General features: G+C 55.2%; 5 protein-coding genes across 5 annotated transcripts; 2 read left to right on the forward strand and 3 right to left on the reverse strand.

Moving 5' to 3' along the window:
• Positions 1-7214: 7214 nt before the first annotated feature.
• Positions 7215-9558, forward strand: CDEST_07793 (Putative amino acid permease). Its single transcript, XM_062923952.1, has 4 exons — positions 7215-7518; positions 7665-7966; positions 8029-8483; positions 8542-9558. Exons 1-4 carry the CDS (start codon positions 7365-7367, stop codon positions 9353-9355), a joined length of 1725 nt encoding a protein of 574 aa, XP_062780003.1. The 5' UTR covers positions 7215-7364; the 3' UTR covers positions 9356-9558.
• Positions 9559-10218: 660 nt separating this feature from the next.
• Positions 10219-12413, reverse strand: CDEST_07794 (Putative transient receptor potential channel Flc/Pkd2; the record flags this gene model as incomplete). The annotated part of the gene is made up of 2 exons (XM_062923953.1): positions 10219-10566; positions 10626-12413. The coding sequence occupies 2 exons, from the start codon at positions 12411-12413 to the stop codon at positions 10219-10221; spliced, it is 2136 nt and encodes a 711-aa protein (XP_062780004.1).
• A 615-nt stretch (positions 12414-13028) lies between these two features.
• Positions 13029-14468, reverse strand: CDEST_07795 (Putative O-methyltransferase domain, S-adenosyl-L-methionine-dependent methyltransferase superfamily; the record flags this gene model as incomplete). Its single annotated transcript, XM_062923954.1, has 5 exons — positions 13029-13363; positions 13434-13876; positions 13930-14053; positions 14110-14242; positions 14310-14468. The coding sequence occupies 5 exons, from the start codon at positions 14466-14468 to the stop codon at positions 13029-13031; spliced, it is 1194 nt and encodes a 397-aa protein (XP_062780005.1).
• Positions 14469-16013: 1545 nt separating this feature from the next.
• Positions 16014-17304, forward strand: CDEST_07796 (Putative zn(2)Cys(6) fungal-type DNA-binding domain-containing protein). Its single transcript, XM_062923955.1, has one exon. The coding sequence runs from the start codon at positions 16075-16077 to the stop codon at positions 17275-17277; it is 1203 nt and encodes a 400-aa protein (XP_062780006.1). The 5' UTR covers positions 16014-16074; the 3' UTR covers positions 17278-17304.
• A 339-nt stretch (positions 17305-17643) lies between these two features.
• Positions 17644-19239, reverse strand: CDEST_07797 (Putative aminoglycoside phosphotransferase, protein kinase-like domain superfamily). The gene is made up of 3 exons (XM_062923956.1): positions 19134-19239; positions 18329-19082; positions 17644-18267 (listed from the first exon to the last, which is right to left on the reverse strand). Exons 1-3 carry the CDS (start codon positions 19200-19202, stop codon positions 17768-17770), a joined length of 1323 nt encoding a protein of 440 aa, XP_062780007.1. The 5' UTR covers positions 19203-19239; the 3' UTR covers positions 17644-17767.
• Positions 19240-19791: the final 552 nt, after the last annotated feature.

Here is a 19791-nt window from a genome sequence, read left to right on the forward strand (position 1 = left end):
AATATACAACGGCGACACTTTGGTGAAGGGCTATCAGCTGTGGACCGGTACAGGCCGCATGGGTAATCCACTTTCCTGGTATCGATTGCCGAAATCAGGGAGCCAGGACGTCCAGCATACAGTTTCAGATGGACGACGGGAACTCACGCTCCAAGAGCAAAAGACGGCGAGGCAGGAGTACACATAAAGTTCTTCTCGGCCCCCCGTCAGGCGGATGTATTCTGCGGGCCAGAAAGATCGGTCGCGATTAGATGGGGCATTATTGCTACAACACACAGCAAACAACCCAAAGGAAATCCGACAGCCATCGCAATAAGCTCTCCCTTCCCTCGCGAGAGAGGCATGTACAGCTGAAAAGACTGCAAGAGCGATCGTGTCGCAGCTGCAGCCGAACACAAAAGCAAACCCTTCCGCCATCATCTCACGAAGGGGAACCAAGGCGTCGCTCACCATTACTATCCTTGTAGGGTGCCTCAGAGATGGCTCCAAGTACCGAGATCTGTGCTTCGCACTCACCGCAGAACTGTACATGACAACGAGCATGCGATGAATATGCGGTCCGAAGGTCTTGGGCTCATCTGGACAATACACAAGAACCACATCGAACCAAGGTGACTGGCATGCCCTTCACCAGAAGGTCTCCGTACAGAACATCAACCTTGACTGCTCGCGGCGACGGCGAGACGTGGTGACTCCGGTCCGCACCCGCGACCCAGAACGCGACGCCCAGCCCATTGCAAAATACGCGCTCAGATGCTTCCTGCATGACCGAAACTAGAACGGAGCACTTCGCCCGTCGGAAACCACGAGGTTGGACCGACGCGAAAAGCCAGGCGTTGGTTGACATGGCTTTTGGTGGATGCCAGGGCCATCACGACATCGTCCACCAACCGCACGAGGAGGCTTCTGTTCTCAAAGAGGTAATCTCGCGCGGGGGGTTCCAGTACGGAATGCGAGCTCCCTCGGCGTTACTTCTCCGTTCCGAAAGTCTGTAGTTGCCAGACGGGACGCTTCAGATCAACATTCTCATCCGGGACATATTTCAGGAAGGCATCCGGCGCGTGGCCGCCCGTCCTCCAAGGACCCTAGAAGTGGCGTTGCAGCTCGCTGCTGATATTGTGTTTTCCCTTTGGAAGAAAAGGAAGAAAGGAAGAAAGGAAGAAAGCCCAGGTTGCAACTATTGCTTCACTCTGCTTCTACGACCGACACCAAGATTGCGTCTCGACAACATCAAAGTGTTCCTCGAGAAAGCTCACGCGCAGAGAGAGAGGCAGCTGGGGCAACGCCTGAGAATTGACATGGAGCCCCGGCCCAGTCAGTTGCTATCGCATCACCTTCAGCTTTAAGTGGCGTGATGCAGCTAAGCCAAGCCGGTGGAACATTTGATATGTCGATGACCAAAGTTGCTATCTGTGTTGGAATCTGACGGGGTTTGGCTCCCGGAAGTCGTTGGACGACGAGCGCTTATCACAGGATGGCCATTCGATATCACTTTAAAGGATCACAAGTGGGTAGCTATCTAATGCATCCGACAGCATGGTGCCCCAAACCAGCATCTCGCATCCTAAGCCTCGCCCAGCCTCGCCTTGCCGACTTGGCTTTTTTATGATTATTTCAGTTCCAAATCTGGCTTTCGAAGGTGAATGACCCACAGGCAACCTTGCATGAGCAACACGGCTCTCAGCAGCCGAACCCTGCTTGTGAATCGCCCAAATCCCAATTCCAGCTCAGGGGTTCATACATAAATCATTGCTCGCCAAGCTCACCCATGCGGAAGGTCAACAGCAACACAGCTCAAGTCACTCTCCTCGGTACGACGCCCTATTGCGGTGCAGTTAATCTGCTCTCAGTGGCCAATCAGCCGCTTCAGGCCGAAAGGCGACGGGGCGCGCGGCCAGATGCACACAGACGCATGTGGCTTGCTTGGCCCGAAGGGATGTGGATCAGAGACATAGGAGGAATTTGAGCGAGACAAAAGCCCGGCGCAACCTTTTTGCAGCCAGAGGCAAGCGCCAAAACCCAGCCAGCCGAGGGACTTTTGACCGTTGAGGCTGACCGCGCTGTAACAAGCCGCTCCTTTCCATTGTTCACATAACACGGCGCAAATCGTGAGCTTGGAAACGTCGCACCCGTGAAACAACGTCGCAGTAAACTCTCGAGGTCCCACCGACATTGCCACAGTGGACACTGGGCCACCGGCCACGTTGTCGCGCAGACCACAGAGCGACCCGCCGCCGTTCGAACAAAGTTGATGTGTTGTGGATGGTGAGGGGGGAAATCCGGGGAGTCGCTGTCGTGTACGTAAAAGAAACCGGTCTTCGCTGCCTCCCTGCTTGCTATGTTGAGTATTGCTCTCGTGGTCGATTCCACTTCCCCAGAAATCAAAAGTCGTTGACTCGTTCATCATCGTGGCGTGCTCTGGACTTATTGGGTTGCGCTGCACTTTGGCACGCGCTATTAGTAACAACAATTTCCCCGCATCCCCAGTCGACCGAGTGACCATCATTGACAAGTTACAAAGGGTGCTTCCGTCAGCAGTGGAGCGAGGGGCGCTGAAGGATTGCTCGCCTGGGTCACCAATCGCGTGTTTGACCGGGCAGTTCGGGTTCCCGTCGAGATGGGGTGGCCAAGACGCCATGGCTTTTCTCGGCCTTGCTCGGCGCGTCCAATCAAGGCTGCCATTCAAACGGATCCGAAGTCTTTGCTTTGGGTCAAGCTTTGGGACCTGGACGCCATGAAATGCCATGAAATGCCATGAGATGCCATGAGATGCCAACGTCTTGGAGTCTTGGGGGTGTTCAACGTCACGGCTTCGACGTCGCCGCATCGCGCGACAGGCCGGAAGACACGACAACCGACAAGACACGAATGCGCCGGGCAATTCTGAGGTTATCGCGAAAACAGCTGGGCAACTTTTTGACAAGCGACAGCGTAGGTTTGAATTGGAGGTAAGCGACCGTGCCTCCCCAAAGTGCCGCTAGGCCAGGTGTGATGGAGGCTCTTGGCGTCAGCGAGCGGTGGCGATGGAAACGAGAAGTCAAGTTTGCGCGCGCTGGTGGCATGCGCAGCAGCTTCGCGGCGAGTCAACGTCTGGTGTCTGGCAGCCGGCGCAGTTTAGTAGGCCTTGGCTCGCGTCAGTCAAAACGCCATTTCAACAGTTTGGCCGACCGCCAGCCCGTCCCTAGCCGTAAATGTCCATGATAGCCTGACGCATCAGTGGTCACCGATAGATGTCAGAGGGTGTTGCGCCGCACAGCTGCTCAAACACGACAGAGATAAGCATCGGAAGGGTGTGGGACGCGCCAGCGTCAGTGCCAGCATCAGTTGGACCAAGCTCTAGTGACACATTGAGGCAGATACCCGAAGCCACGGGGCGTCCAAAGGGATGGGGTGGCACGATGCGAGACAAGAGATGGGCCGGGGCTTGGCCGCATCGGGAGGTTCGAGGCAGTCGACTGAATCGTCATTGAAGGTAGTGCATTGGCGCGATGGGGGGCGGCTTGATGAAGTTATCATGACAAAAGCAAGAGACATGACGAATGACGGCAGGGCCGAACCTGGTATCGGTGACAGATATCGCGTCGAGGCATCATGGGCTGGAAATGGCGACAGGAGCCCGTCAATAGTCTGTTAGCAGATGTGTATGACACAGCATGTGCCATAAAGGATGGGGCCTGGAAAGTCTGTTATCTTTGCCGAGACTTTAATCCCCATATATTCCACCGGCGGGAGAAAATGTGTGTATCGCAGACCAATTGCAGCAGGCGACGATGCATCCTCCCTTGGGCAAAGAGGAAGCAGGGTGTAGGGACCTCCACCAACAGCGGCCGTTTGGTGTTGGCGTTGGAGTTGGGGCACGGCACAAGGAGTTTGTGTCGCCCCAGATTGGCTGGGGATCGAGTCGTTGGACGGTTCGGCGCAATCAATCAGAGTGCGCCCCCAAGTGGTGTTGGCGGTGGGTTGGCCGATGGTTCGAACAGGGTGCTGGGTGGTGATCGGGAAATTGGGGGGCTCTGAGGGACCCGAGGGGGGTCGAGTGACAAGTCGAGAGGTTCGAAGGATAAAGGTTGATTGATCATGGTACCTACATAGTACCTAGGTAGAGGGGGATGGTTCGACGGCGTGGCGGCATTCTAGAAGGACTCTTTGGCGGCTTTAGCGCCTGTCTCCCTGTCCTCCCCTCCCCGCGGCATCAGCCCCTGCGGAAGCCCAAAAGCGCGCCGAGAAAGTCAATCAGCGACGTGTGTGACATTGGATTGTCAGCTTGCGCCGTAGTGAGATGGGTAAATAGATGGAGGGCTAAGGAGCGAGGGGCCCAAGATTCGAAAGGGACGAGAACTCGAGATGGATGGATCCAGGATGAATGGATGGATGGGTGGATGGATGCCAGACGCAGGTGCCGGGTGTTCCCCAGTGAATGGGGCAAAGGGCCAAGACGCAAAAACAGGCAGGAGGAACGCTGGAAACTTGATGGCCGGGAAGACAGGAAGGTTAGCCGCGAAATGGCGTTATATTGCATCCGGGGAGTCTGGCGAAATTGGGTGCGATGGGATTTTCCTAGGGGCGGGGAGCGACTCGGAGTATCAACTGTCGATGTGCAGGCAAGCCTACGGCCCCAAAACGGAGGAGAGAACGAAGTGGCCCAAGAGACAGAGAGAGACAGAAAGAGGTCTTTGGCCAGTTGCGAGATTCAAGCAATAGCGCCCAGTCATGGTCCTTCCAGAAGAGGAAGCTGCTCAAGATTCGGCTGGAATGTGAGGTGCGGCCAAGACGCCACCATGTGAACCAAGCCACACAGCCATGTTCCAGAAGATCTTGGCTGCAGCTCGGTAGCGCCGGGAGAGTGCGATAGCATTGGCCGAAGTAAGATGGTTCGCGTACATTTTTTAGGTACGTATCGGCGTGATGCAGGACAGCCTAGAAACACCATGTCAGGTCGAGGAGGAAGAAAAAGAAGGGAGAGGATGGGGATGGGGATGGGGATAAGGATCAGGGAAGAAAGGGGGTACGAGATCCGTGTGCGCTACGGCGAAAAAGAGAATAAGAAAACCGCCCCATCCAGACACAGGCATGCAAGTCCCCTTCTGTGCGAATGTACTTCAGGTATCAGTGAAATAAGGTCAGAGGGCATGCAGGATGCACCGAACGGGGTGGAGACAGACACTTTTCTACAATGGGCTCACACTCTTCCTCATCTCCCCCCCCCCCCGTCATCAACGCCGTCACGCTGAAGGGGTCCTGCTTCCAGGTAATCAGTTTGTCACTCACGCTCCCTCTCCCTCTATCTCTCAGTTTTCCATCTCACTCCGGGTATTGCTGGTTCATCGCGTCTTCTCGCATTGGCCACTTGTCGCCCCATCGCCCACGCTCTTACCATCTCATTTTCCGGTATCATGGATCGACCCCAGCAAGAGGCGGGTACCCTGCTGATAGCGTAGTAAGTCAAGTCCCGTCCCATCTGCTGGTCCAGGCTTTCCTTGCCAGGAAGACCGAGCCCTCCCCCCCCCCCCCCCCCCCCCCCAACCAGAGGACCGGCACCGTCCCACCCCCGCGCGCCGCTACCAACTTCAATTCGCAATATATTCATTCTCTCTCCATGCCCATCACTGGCCACCCGGTGCTCTGCAAAATGTCGCATCCATCCAATGACCAATGGTCTCCGAGCCAAGAACCACCAAACGAGACGACCAGGCCTCCTAATCACTTGGCAGCCACCGTACCGTCTCCACCTTCTGCTCTCAGAAAGCTTACTGGCTTCGCCAAGCCGCCGTGATGTCCCGGATGGGACAGATAGTCCGCGTTGCAGGACGAGAAAGCTGTCTCTGGCACATGAACCGTGTCCGTCGTGACGCGCAGGCGGCCTCAAGCCCTCCCTCTACAGTTACTGACTGCCTGCCCGATGGGTTGTGGATTGTCAACGACGCTGAGTTGCGTTGGGAAGTGGTGTTCCACAGCCCGAGCGAGGAGGGTCTGCCTGTCTGCCTATCAACCTTAGTAGTGCTGATGCACTCGAATGTCGAGTGACATCAACCCCTCGCCTGAGTCGAGACGACGACGTCCATCGGCGCACCATGTCTCGACGATGATGTCTCCCAGCCGATTCCTTGCCTTCTTCGCCTTCCACGCAGCTTCCATGACTTCCGAACACCCACATTGATAGGCACATGCGCATCCGCCATCCGCCATCCGCACCCTCATCATGTACGATGAAAGTGTGAAGCTCCCGCCCGCCGCCGCCGCCGCCTCTCGTCGTCCCCTGCTCCCCATCCCATCCTTCCCCCCCGTCTTACGGCTCACCGACCGGTCCAATCGCCGCCAAGATCACGCTCGGGAGTCAGTCGTTTGTCTAGACCGTCGGCAACCTTTCCTACTGCTCCTGGTGCGACTGCGTGCCAGCGGCACAGCCGGATTAAGAAGCAATCCTGGAAGCAGAGAGCTGAAGACCACGAAGCAGGAAGGGGAGAAAAGAAAACGGCGGAGACTAAGGTGAGTGAGATGGAACGATGAACGAAGTACACCTTCCTCACTTTTTGATATACCTGGGTAGGTAAGTTGGGTTGCGGCAGGAAGGAAGGGGTGCGCCCCCGCCACACCACCACCCACATTCCCATCCAAACCGGGAAGGGGGGGAGACCTTGCCGATGCTGCAGCTCTTCCCATCCGTTGGATCGCTCGAGGTCCGGCGAGAGCGTTGGTTGGCCACCATCCCTTCCCTTTTTACCTTCCAGCTCTTCGCCCGGCCGTGGGCACCTTCTTCACAAGATAGGTTCAGGGTACAGAGTACCTATCGACTTTTACCTATGCTGCGCGTTCTTTTTGACTAGTCCCCTGCCTAAGGTAAGGTAGAACGTACCTAGTGTCTCTTATCCCGTCGTACCATCGTACCTACCTGGGTACTAGTGGCAGGTTCCTTCCTGCCGTACCCCTACACTTGCCTCCGCCCGCACCTTTCTCCCTTGGGCCTGGTGTGCGTTTCTTTGCCTGACATGGACATGGGGGTGACCGTGGAGCATCAGGTCGAACATGGGATGGGAGCATGAAGGAGGACAGGCTGCACATGCGTGCCTTGCCTTACCTTGTGTAGCCTCCCCGTCTCTCTGTCGCTGCCTCTGCCCTCTGTCCCAACCTTTATTAAAAGACATCCCGCGACGCCGTCCAAACTGTCGTTCTCTTTTGTCCCTTCTCCTTACCCCTCCTCCCTACTCTTGTAGTACATTACAGAGTAACACTCCCGTCTCCTTCTCTCCGTCGTCGACCAAGGGTATAGGTCACGACACGCGCCAACGCGCTCCCCTTCAACTTTTCTTCTTCCCTGAAGACAGCCTCCCAGTTCTTGCCTCGAGCCATCGAGCCATCCTTTCGCCATGTCCAAGGAAGATGCCCAGGTCGGCGTGGTGCCCCCCACGTACGACTCTGAGAAGGGTGCACACAACTCTGTCGGCGATATCCACGAGACCGATAACCGCGAGGATGACTTCAGAACCCGCAACGGCCTGAACCTTCGCAGTTTCCAGCGACGTGAGTATTCCCTCCCGCTGCTGTGGCCGCTTCTTGTTGGCATTGGTCTGCGTTTGCGACTTCACACCGACTGAAGCCTGATTCGACTGGCGTCACCGGACCCCCCCACCCCAAACGCATATGGTGTGTGCTGACATGCTTTCCAGGTGATGAAACGACTGTTGGAGGCGAAGCCGAGCTGGACCGCTCCATGAAGCCTCGTCACTTGCAAATGATTGCCATCGGTGGTTCCATCGGTGCTGGTTTCTTCGTCGGTTCCGGTTCTGCCCTCACCAAGGGTGGTCCCGGCTCTCTCCTCATCTGCTTCCTCATCGCTGGTGTCATGATCTTCAACGTCGTCTACGCTCTCGGCGAGCTCGCTGTCCTGTACCCTGTCTCTGGTGGTTTCTACACGTACTCTATCCGCTTCCTCGACCCTTCCTGGGGTTTTGCCATGGGCTGGAATTATGTAAGTCTCCCGCCGCGACTTTTTCAACTCTTCCTATCCCAGTCTCTAATGTGCTGCCGCAGGTCTTCCAATGGGTCATCGTCTTACCACTCGAACTAACGGTCTGTTCCTTCACGGTACAATACTGGAATAAGGAGATTAGTGTCGCCGTCTGGATCACTGTCTTCTGGCTTTTCATCATTATCATCAACGTTTTTGGAACTCTTGGCTTCGCCGAGGAGGAATTCGTCTCGTCTGCCTTCAAGCTCATCGCCACCGTCATCTTCATGGTTGTCGGCCTTGTTCTTATCTGCGGTGGCGGCCCCGAGGGTGGCAAGTACGACGAGTACTGGGGCGACCGTCTCTGGAGAGACCCCGGTGCGTTCCAGAACGGCTTCCGAGGCTTCTGCTCTGTCTTCGTCACTGCCGCCTTTGCCTTCTCCGGTACTGAGCTTGTCGGTCTGGCTGCTGCCGAGTCTACCAACCCTGCCAAGGCCCTCCCCGGTGCTATTAAGCAGGTCTTCTGGCGTATCACCCTGTGAGTAGTCAAAAAGCCTACAGCCCTTCTGCCAAACGCCACTGACAAATTTTATCAGCTTCTACATCCTCGGTCTCACCTTTGTTGGTCTTCTCGTCAGCTCCACCGACGACCGTCTCCTGAGCGCCGACAACCCATACTCTGAGGGTGTTTCCCCCTTCGTTCTTGCCCCCCTTGACGCCCACCTCTGGGGATACGACAGCTTCATGAACGTCGTCATTCTTGTTTCCGTCGTCTCCATTGGTGTCTCTTGCGTTTACGGTGGTTCCCGTACCCTGACTGCCCTCGCCCAGCAGGGATACGCCCCCAAGATCTTCACCTACATCGACAGGTCCGGCCGCCCTCTGCCTTCCGTCATCCTCAACCTTGCCTTCGGCGGGTTGGCTTACGTTCGCATGGTGTCATCTGGCGGTGTCATCTTTGACTGGCTTCTGTCTCTCTCCGGCCTCGCTGCCCTCTTCACCTGGGGCTCCATTTGCGCCGCTCACATTCGCTTCCGTTCCGCCTGGAAGGCTCAGGGACACACTCTCGATGAGATTCCTTTCCAGGCCATTGGCGGTGTCGCCGGTTCCTGGCTTGGTCTTATCCTGGTCTTCGCCTCTCTGATTGCTCAGCTCTTCGTTGCCATCTGCCCTCCCGGCAAGGATGGCTTCGCTTCCGCCGAGGACTTCTTTAAGGCCTACGCTGCCCTCCCCGTTGTTCTCTTCTTCTGGGCTTGTGGATACCTCTGGAAGCGCAAGGGTTTCTTGAAGCTTTCCCAGATCGATCTCGACACTGGCCGCCGCGAGGTCGACTGGCCCGTCATCCACGCCCACCGCGCCAGAGTTGCCGCTTGGCCCGTGTGGAGAAGATGGCTTAACACCATCTTCTAAGCAGTTTGCGGATCTGTCAATGTCAGTGTCCCGGTCAAAGAGGAGGGTGGCATATGGTGTGCGTGTAAATACGAGATATGGTTGCGGGGGTATTAGCTTTGCTTCCCGTCATATTTTGTGTTTTTTGATACCTACCTTGAGTTTCTGAACTTGTAATCAGCCATGGAACCCTACTTCATGGGCTTCAATATATTGGTTTCCTGAACTGTTTCTTTCTCAAACGCGCGCATTCGTGAGGCTCGACTTCAAATTCGCTTCTACATTTGTGACTATTGCTATCACGCCGATGTCTGCCGTCTTTTGGTTTCTATATGCCTTGTGTACAGTTGCTCAGATGATTGTTTCTCACAACAAGTGGGTATGCGAGAAGATAAGGATTTAGTGTTACGCTGAGTCAATAGTGTAACTCAGCCCCGTATCTATAGTATTAGGCCTGTATGTGTTCAGTCAACCACTACATACTGGAGTCCGTCTTGGTTTTTGAAGTCTTCTTATCTGGCCCAAAAACTTCACCCGCTTTTACGACAAGCTGTTTGTCGTCCGAGGAAGCTTTCTGGTGTGGCTGATGTTGGGGCCATGTGGGCTTCACGCGTTCAACGGGGTGTTCCGGACGCCACGGACAGGTGGCTGGACTGGATGCCGGATCGGGATCGGTTCGGCTCGCATCAGAAACGGAATTTTTGATGGCATGCGAGTGTCTTGAACTCAATGCAATTCTTGGTATTTGGGGAAATGATCACGATGATGCTCAAAGCATCTACATGTAGGATCACCTCTGCATGATTTGACTAACTCTACACTATGGAGAGGAGGAACGAGAATACACATCAGACACTTTGACGCTGCACCGGAGAGGAACGAGGTTAATCGTGGATAAGATGTCGCGGAGCAGGTCCCGGACAATCATGATCGGCCTCGCCGCCGGCGCCTTCGTGACCATCAGGTCTCTCCTCTGCCTTTCCCAGGCCAACATCGTCCACGGATGGACGAGATCCATCCGAGCTCGAAGAAAACGAGATGCCGCGCCTATGTGAGTAGACATAACTCCCAGCGTCGTCGTGGCCTGGGCGCGCTCTGATGCTCGCCGTAGGTGAAACAAGGAGACTCGACGGGTTGCGGGGGCCCAGGTCTGCCTCGTCGAAAGAGAGACGTGACGAGGCGCGTCTGGCGTTTATCTGCCGTGGAAGAGGAAGCTGATCGAGTCGGTATTGCTGCTTTAATTGTTAGAAAGCCTTACCAACCCTTGACACGCCGCGGATTTGATCCTTACCTCCAGCCCTTCTCCTCCATCTATCTGCTTGGCATCCAAAACCTTGGATACAGAGTGCGCGAGCAGCGCGCCGGCGCCGAACAGGGACGGCAGCAGGAACATAACCACCAAGACTACGGCATGAATCACTAGGATGACAAGCCCGACGACAGCCCTCGCGTAGTGGCCGGCGATACCCGGAAGGAAGGCGATGCAGAGGAAGTAGACGAGCAGCTTGGCCGCCGTCAGCAAGCCGGCGACCCTCGCCAGCGGGAAAACGCGCCAGGTGAAGCCGGCGACGAGCAGCTGGACGACCTCGCACGCGGCGAGCGCGAGGAGCTGCGCCAGCCCTGCGACCTGCAAGCCGCCCGCCGCGGCGCCGCGGACGAACATGAGCGCGAAAGCTGCCATAGCGTACCGGTCCTGGCTGCGCGAGAGGATCCCCGGCGTCTGGAGGAGGTGCTTAGGAGATGCGTCGATGAGCAGGTAGCCCAGGTTGCGCGGGCTGTTCTGCACGATGCCCCACCACAGCGCGGCGGCGAGCAGGGCGACGACAACGGCGGCGACGGCGACTTGGTACGCGGGCAGGAAGGCGGCGAAGGTGAACTGATACGTCGTCCAGGCGGTGATCGGGGCGAGGAAGTACGTCAGGAACACGCGCAAGACGGTCCAGGCCGTGCCCCGGAGGCCGTAGTCCGCCGTGCCCCGGAGGCGGCGAGCCGACTCGCCGCGGAGGAAGCCGCTGGTCAGAGGCAGCCTGTAGCCAAGCTGGACGAGGGCCGCGAGGGTCGCGAGGAGGATCAGTGACAGAGAGGCGACGTTGGCCCAGGTGCGCATCGTGACAGGGGCGCCCATGACCTGCGTCATGAGTTCGAGGCCGTTGGTGCCGCCGAAGGTGCCGTTGACCTCGTAGATGCCGTCCCTGACGCCGTAGTAGGGGGACGTCGTGAGGATTGGGCCGCGGGGTATCATGAGGGTCGACCAGCTCGCCTTCGCGGCCACAGGGCGGAGGAAGCCCGGATAGTCGAGGGAGAGGGCGGCGGAGAAGAAGACATGCTGGAGGTAAGAGAGGCACTCGGCGATGCGGGTGAGATGCGAGCGGGTCGGCTCGCGCATGAGGGGCCCAATCTGGAGGACGCTGTCGGAGAGGGAGGCCATGTCGGAGGATTCGTGCCAGAGCGCGACGGCGAGGACGACGAGGAAGACGGCGATGGGGGCGTAGAGGGCGGCGTCAGCGAGCGACCGGTTCAGCGACGGGGTTACGTGCGCCTTTGCGCAGGCGTAGGAGAGGCCGTTCGCATCCCGGAGCTGGAGCGATACGTCGAGGCTATCCAATGTCTTGGGGCTGGCGATCTTGTAGTCAAACGCGTGGGTAATGAGCGCCCGTTCAGACTCGGCGCTTCCGGATGCCCTGCAGGAGACGTTGACCGCCGTGTTTTCGTAGGACTCGAAGCCTCCCATGGCGGCGACCTGGAGACTGCCGGGAGTCCGCGGGGCGAGTTGAAAGTCGCACGTTTTCTGGCCTGGTCGGCTTCCGGTTAGGTTCAGCCGGAGCTGCGCGGCGGCGGCGCCTTCGTGGACGTCGAGCGATGCCGTGAGGCCCTCAAGGTGAAGACGCGGGAGCGGGGAGACGCCGTCGCCGCCGCTCCGGGACAACTGATCGTAGCAGTCTTGGACCTGGACGTAGGCGGCGCATGTCTGTTGCGGGAGCGTGGATAACAGCAGGCCGACGAGGGTCATCCGGACGGCCTGTGTCGCCCGGCCAGCCGACGGGGACGACGAGCGTGACGCTTTCATACATATGTGCATCGCGTCCAGAGCCAGCTGATTATTTCCAGTTTGTAGAATTGGGAGCAGATCACCTGGATCGAGGGTTGAGATGTCAACTGCAGCCGCACAGTGTTTTTTTTGCGAACCGACGGGCATGCCGGATATGCCAACGGACGGTTAGACGAAAGGGGTGAGAGTCCATGACTGCCCAGCCAGATCTCGTATCAAGTGGGTTTCCAGCGCGGTCAAATACGAGAACGCTGAGATGGAACAGGGATGATGCCGTAGACAGAAGAATACGCTCTCCACTCCGAGAGCGTGACGGACCAGGGTGCGTTCTGAAAGAACCGAAGGCTATTCCAACATCTTGCGGCACGGGGGCCTCTTGAATGGCGCTCCGGGTGGCCATAGCCGTAGGTTCGGAAGAACGCCGTTGCCGTTGTGGGGCCGGTTTTCGGCAGCAATGGGGTCCGTTCGATCCCCCACACCCCCCCACCGCGATCCGGATGGCTGGGCGTGGACGGCGAAGCTCCCGGGGAACACCTTTACGGTCAACAAAAGCTGCGTTAGAAGTGAACAATCACAGCCCTTGAAACAATACACAAACGCAACCACGGCGTTCCATCATAAAAAATTGGTACATTTTACACTTTACTACAGCTTGGACCTCTCCAGAGGCAAATCGACTTCAATGACGCCCTGGGCCGCGGATGCAATCCTCCAGATCTTGACAATTCTGAGGCCGGCCGAAGTGATCAACGCCTCCCACTCCTTCTCCGTACGCTCTTGCGCAGACCCAAAAGCCATCATGCCCATGTCAAAGCTGGCGGCGTGTGGGTGGACGGGTCCGTTGTCGTTGATCACATGGTCGTGGATTAGGATCCTGCTGTACCCGGGTCTCATGGCCGTTTTTTGCATCTCGAGAATCTTACGGGCTGGCCTGTCGGGCCAGTCATGGAGGATCTGGTGCATGTAGTAGGCGCGGGCATCTGGGCCGTTGTCAGTCTCGGAGTGGGGACGGAGAAACGGGGAGAGGGGGGAGGGAGGGGGGTAGCATACGCTTAATGGGCTGGGGGGTGAAGAAGTCGTACGGGACCTTGTTGATACCCCTGGCGAGAGGGGAAGCCTTGTCCGCGAGGACGGCGGGGAGGTCCTCGAGGTACAGCCCGGACGCGGTCTCGGGATATTTCTCATAGAAGCACTGGATATCCTGGCCAGCACTGCCTCCTACATCTACGAGGAGGGGCAGCTTCGGATCGTAGTCGAGGAGCCTGTGGCTGGGGTAGATCGAAGTCCACCTGGCCTGGATCGACGTCGACGTCTTCTGCACGACGTTGAAGGTCTCTCCCTGGTCGGGGTGCTCCTCGAGATACTTGAAAAGCCCGCCCCCGTAGTTGAAAGTGGAGTCAAAGATGGTGACACGGCTCCTTCTGGGGTTCTGGTAGCCTGTTTTGGCGAAGAATTCCGGCATGTGGGTGCACATGGGAATGAAGTATTGGCGACTGCCCAGCCTCAGCGACGACTTCCGCACCGGATCGCTGTGCAGGAGACTTACTAGAACTCGGCCGTTATGCCAAAGTCCGGCTCGGCGAGCTTCATGCAGAACCGAGTCGGCTTGTATTTCCCATCGGGTGTCATCTCAACAAGGTGGTTTGCCGCCAAGAGGCGGAGTAGTCGATCTAACGCGATTTAGTTTCGAAACACCCCTTCGAACTGTCCCGCATGGTTAACTCACGAAGAAGGGCGGCATCACAGCCATTAGCTAGGCCTGCCAGCTGGGCGCTTGTCATCGGCGAGTTTCCGTTCTGTTGCCATCGCTCGAAGAGTCGCAAATCTCTGAGTACTTTCAACGCGGCTGATGTCATGGGCTAGCACACTCGTGTTGGTCAAATCTTATTCTGACGGCTCATCCACGCCACTCGACAGGCGACCTACTTGACTCAGAGACAATCTCACAAGGGTGTCCCACGGCGACTCGATCTTGCCGACAAGCTCATGTAGCGCAGAAAGAACCCTGACTCGGTCGTCTTCGTTCTCGATGGAGTCTGCGAGCCCGTTGGCGGCTTGCAGAAAGGTCTTCACCGCGTCCGACATTTTTGGCATCTGCAGTCCTGTGCTGATTCACAAAGGAAAATAAATCCTCTCTCCGTACTGGCCGCAGATTGAGAAGCAGTCAGTCAGTTCCAAAGTGCTTGAGTTGAATATCTTGTAATGGCAACAGACAGCTGACAGTAGTCTGCGGGGAACAAGGTGCCTCTAGCAAGCCGAGACGTGCCAGATCGATGGACGGGGGGGCTGACGGTTAAGTTGGGGTGGCGGTATAGTATCCCAGGAAAATTGCCGTTCCGTGCTCATTGGACATTACAGTCAAGCTTTGAGCGCCTTCAAACTCTTTTCTCAACAACCAATCACTGCCTACCAACAGAAACGGTTCAACAATGCATTGGGACCGATGTGAATACAATTCGGATTACCCGTGCTACGCCCCCATTTATTTCGGGTTCGGGTTCACCTCACCCGCGTAAGCAGTATCAAGTTCAATACTAGCTTGTGATAAAGTATAAATCAAGATATAATAGCTATTCAGCTACATGTACTGCTAGAATCAAGATTTGTCTTTCTTTGTGATTTGGTGGTTGACGAATGGGTGGTAGTTGCGGATGGCTAGTGAGCACCCGCTTACGCGGGTGAGGTGAATCCGAACCCGAAATAAATGGGGGCGTGGCACGGATAGTTCTACAGGCTTTCGGGGAGTTAGCTATTATTTGGCTTACCGGAGAACAGGAAAGGTTTCTTGACCGAAAGACGGGGCAATTCTCGCCATCTTGGTATGTTCGGACGATGAAATTCAAGGGCGAGATGGTTGGATTAAGTTTTGCTTCGGTAGTCGAACTCGTCCGCAAGCCGCTCGACCGCCCACCTGTCTGTTTCGTGATGGGGATTGTTGGGCGATACCCGGAGCTTTGGCAAGCGGCCAGCGCCGGCGGAGTTTTGTGGGAAACGCCGGCCGGCTCCTGCTAGTAATTTCTACTTCCCGTTTTGAATGTTCTATCCCGATATGAAACCCTTGGAGCGTCATTCTAGTCAAGTTGGTTTATAGATGTGTCACACCCTCCCAAAAAAAACCTGCCGATTATCATGTTGGCAGGATTCGAAAAGAGGGTTTCTCAAATGGTATTCTAGCCGCACATGCCAGTGTTGATCACCTAAAAAAATAAGACTAAGAAGTGGAAGAATTATGGGCTTCGAGAAACTAGATTACTAGAAGGAAAATGTCTGCCAGATACTTCTATCAAATAGAAGGTAAAGAATAACGGTGTGGTACCATTAGAAATATAGACGAAATAATAGATCCACAAAGTCAGATTCAAGACTTTTTCTGATACTCAACGATGCTTTTGTCTATCGTACCCTCAGTCTCAGCAGGATAGCTGCCTGAACACTGAATACGCGTGTAAGGTCAGGCTGGAAGTGTACCCAAAGCGCCTCAGCGCCAATGGTTCGGACATAGCCCCGTAATCTTTATTACTCAGCTATTTGTACAGGTCGCTGGATATTAATCAAAGCCGAGACGCCCCCACGAGACTTTTCCGCGTGTTATGCACCCTTCTTTTTTTTTTTTTCTTTTTGGAGTTTTACGAATTGACTCACGTAATTGTATAGGCGTTCCACTTTCTTCCGCTTCTCCTTCCAGCAATCTATGGTCTGCCTGCCAATGCCGAAACAGCAACGAGAACAAGCGTCGGGCCGACGACATCATCGAAAGTCGAGAAACGGCTGCAGCGGCTGTAAGAAAAGACACATCAAATGTGACGAAACACGACCGGAATGCCGCAATTGTATTATGGGTGAGCGGCTATGCTCGTACCTCGTCCCAGGTCCCAGTAACGACGCCTCGCACCCAAGACTAGCCAACGTCGTATTTCCCCCCGGCAGCGTCGTCAGTGACTATGTGCCTGTTGTTCCCAAGGACGCAGGTGAAGGGTCGTCGTGTCCAGTACCGACCTTTACAGCCACTCACATGGCCCTCCTTCACTATGCCGAGACGAATATGTCCGAGTACATGGCGCTTCAGGGCAGTGTACGGCCACTCATCGACACTGCCGTGGAACACGCGTATACGACGCCATATCTTCTGGATCAACTACTTGCCTTATCAGCACTCCATCTTTCAACCCGAGACGTGGCGCAGGCTGCATCTTTCCGTCACCAAGCTACCGAGTTGCAGACACGCGCGTTGGGCTGTTTCAACCAGGCCAAAGACCATATATGCGACAGCACCTATATGTCGGCTTTCCTATTCGCCTCGTTCCTGGGCCTCCATGTTCTTCATGACACGCTTCAGATACAACACGACACACTGGCAGGGTTCGTTGACGACTTCGTTGGCTACGCTCGTCTACATAGGGGGGTACGGGCTATCATACAAAGATACTGGCGCGATATCCTCCGGTCCGAGCTGAAACCTCTTTTATACATCCCAATGCTGTCCGGGCAAACGGAGTCGGAGAAGCCCGGGGAAGAGACGAGGCAGTTAAGAGAATTCCTCGAGTCGTCGTCCTCGACCTCGTCCACCACCACTGTAGCTTGTCTCTCGGCCCTCGGTAGGGTTCAATGGGTGCTGGATATGACCAAACAAGAGCCGTCCAGGTGTGATGTTGGTACTCAAGCTGTCATGGCATGGCCGCTTGTCGTTCCTGATGACTACATCGAAGCCCTCCACCAGAACAGACCGGAAGCCCTTGTCGTGCTGGCATTCTATGCGTCCATCATGCACCGTTATCGTCACTACTGGATATTTGGAGATTCGGGCTCCTTCTTGGTTGACCTAGTGGCCAAGACGGTTGGCTCTTTCTGGCAGACTGCTTTGGCTTGGCCACTTCAGACTGTATCGAGAAATTAGACATCTGTAGCGCTGCATGAGAGTTACAAGGCAATGTGTCCTCGTAAATGTTTGCAAGTTCAGTTTCTCTATCACAAGATAACAGATCGTCGGCGATGTCGAGAACATGAACATCAACCACCTCGCCATGCTATCCACGGGCTTCGGGACGAGGAGCGGAAAGATCCCGCCGTAATGTTGTACGTGAATGGAGTGAAAGATGACTTGATGCCTCGACTGAGAGTACCAGTGGAGATGTTCCTAGCTTTGGTCACCAGAGTGTTGCCGAATATTGCCATGCCCACATCTTCTCAATCCTGAAGCTTGCTCGAAAGTTTCTATCAAATCAATACGTACCTTAATCAGGTAGAGTGGTCTTATCAAACGGCTGTCACCCCTATTATCTGAATCATCCACTCCGGCCCATCAATCACCTCCAGACACGTTACTATGTCTAAATGATATTGCTGCTGCAATGCGTGGCAAAAGGCAGCTTGATAATCTGATTATCCTACAGGTTGTTGCCCTCTGAACTAGTATCAGAAGACAGGCTTGTGCGTCCCAAGAACTCAGCAATCAAATTCTCCGTCCTGCTCCGAGTCTCCTCTAGTTGTTCTGCTGTCATCCGCTTCCTCATCATTGGATTGTCCAACTCAAAGGGGCTCACTCTGTCCTGAAGCCAGTAAATGTTCGCAATCTCCTCGAAGCGAGAGATTTTGCAAGGCCTGGCTGCACCCGCGCGGGCAAGCTCCTTGTCCCAGGTTTCTGCGATATCCCATTGAACCTCCGAAGAGCCAACCACCAAGTGAGTCTCCGGAAACCCAGTGAGCATCGCACGGCGAAGGGCGAGCTGAGTCCCGCTCTCAAATGGCCCTGGAAGTGTACCACCACACAGATTGCCGAAAGAGAACCCCATGAACTCATCTGCCACCGTACCGACGTAGGAGAAGTCGAAATCCAGCAGCGCAGTTACCCGGAGCGTGCTGGGATCAAAAAGCAGGTTATTCGTAGCTAGAAAGAGTTTCTGTTAGGTCGCATCCAGGACGCTGAAAGCTGTAAATTTGTGACTTACTGAGATCAGCGTGAATGAGAACCTTCTGGGGTTCGTCGTCGCCCAAGAGCCCCTCGAGACGATGGTCAATGAAATCATCAAGTCTCGCCCGAATCCCATTTTGCTTCCACCCTTGTATGACAGGGTTGTTATCCGCCTCCTCAAGCTTGACTTTGAATATACCACGCAGGAAGTCCCTGTACGTTAAAGAAGGCTCTCCTGTAAACATGGTCATCTGCCCACTGATAACATTCCCGTTTTCATCAAACCTCAGGCCTCCATATTTGCTTACAGTCTCCGGAACGGTGTAGTTCTGCAGTAGAGCTAGAATATCGGCCATCTGACCAAGAAGGACTGTCTTATCCTGCAGGGAGAAATCCTCAAACCCCCCCCTCTCAGGTATGGTTCCAGGCATGCACTTTTGGACACTAATACCTTGACCACTAGATACACCGCTCCACATGTAAACGTCAGGGACGATGCAGCTGTACTTGGACCCCGCAAGTGCTTGTCGTACGAGGGTCATGAAAGCAACTTCACTTTCGACACGATGGGTGTTGTTGATACCGGTCCGAGGGTCTGAATTGGCTAGCCTGACAATAAGGGACGCTGTATCGGCTGGGCATGGCACGGTGCCTGGTTGAGGGTCACCGGATTGGGAGGATTTGAAGGTGATTGCGGTAGTGGTGGGAGACAAAAGAGTGACGCGGTATATGAAGTTGTTATAGGGAAACGGGCTATTGATGTCATATTCAACAGGCACAATGCTCTCTGCCTAACGTATACTTAGCAGTTGCTTTTAGTCTTTGGAGAGGCATAATCGTACTTGTAGACCATTCGACTGGAGAATAGACTCGACGAAGTCCATGCGTTGCTTGTAGTGTTGATCGTTCATTGTGCTAAACGTGCGGGTGAGGGACGTTCCTCGATAGCTCCTTTGTGGGTTGAGTGCTGATGAAAATGTGAGAGATGAAGTGTTCTGGTGCGAACGGATATATACTGTGGTGGGGTTTACCGTGTACTAGACGGTACTAGATCTCCATTGCCCTTATCAGCCTCCCTGTGCTATTTAGGCAGGTAGTAACAGCATTGTTTTACAAGCAAACCACCCAAAGTGAGCCGCTTGTGCCAGAAGCGGGGACCTTGATGATAAGTAAAAGGATATAGAGTAATTGGGTGCTGTCAGTCTAGGCAGCAATCTACATGTAGTCACCCTGAACTCCGCGCTGTTGGAAGATTCCCTGACGCGCGTAGGAAGAACCACCCTGTCTTAATCCACCCGCATGGTAGACTGGTCCAGACTGGTGATGTTTACTACAACCAAATTGCCAAATAACGCTAACCATCCCTCAGTTCGGTTGTGACAAGTCCCGACGGCCGCAGACTGTTGGTTGTGTTGCGCCGCGGTTACAATAACCGGATTGGCCCTGCATAACCCCTGCCAAGTATTTCCTTCAGTAGCGGAAAAAGCTTAGCGCCTGCAA

This window comes from Colletotrichum destructivum, chromosome 5 (assembly GCF_034447905.1).
Source record: "Colletotrichum destructivum chromosome 5, complete sequence".
Lineage (NCBI taxonomy): Eukaryota > Fungi > Ascomycota > Sordariomycetes > Glomerellales > Glomerellaceae > Colletotrichum > Colletotrichum destructivum.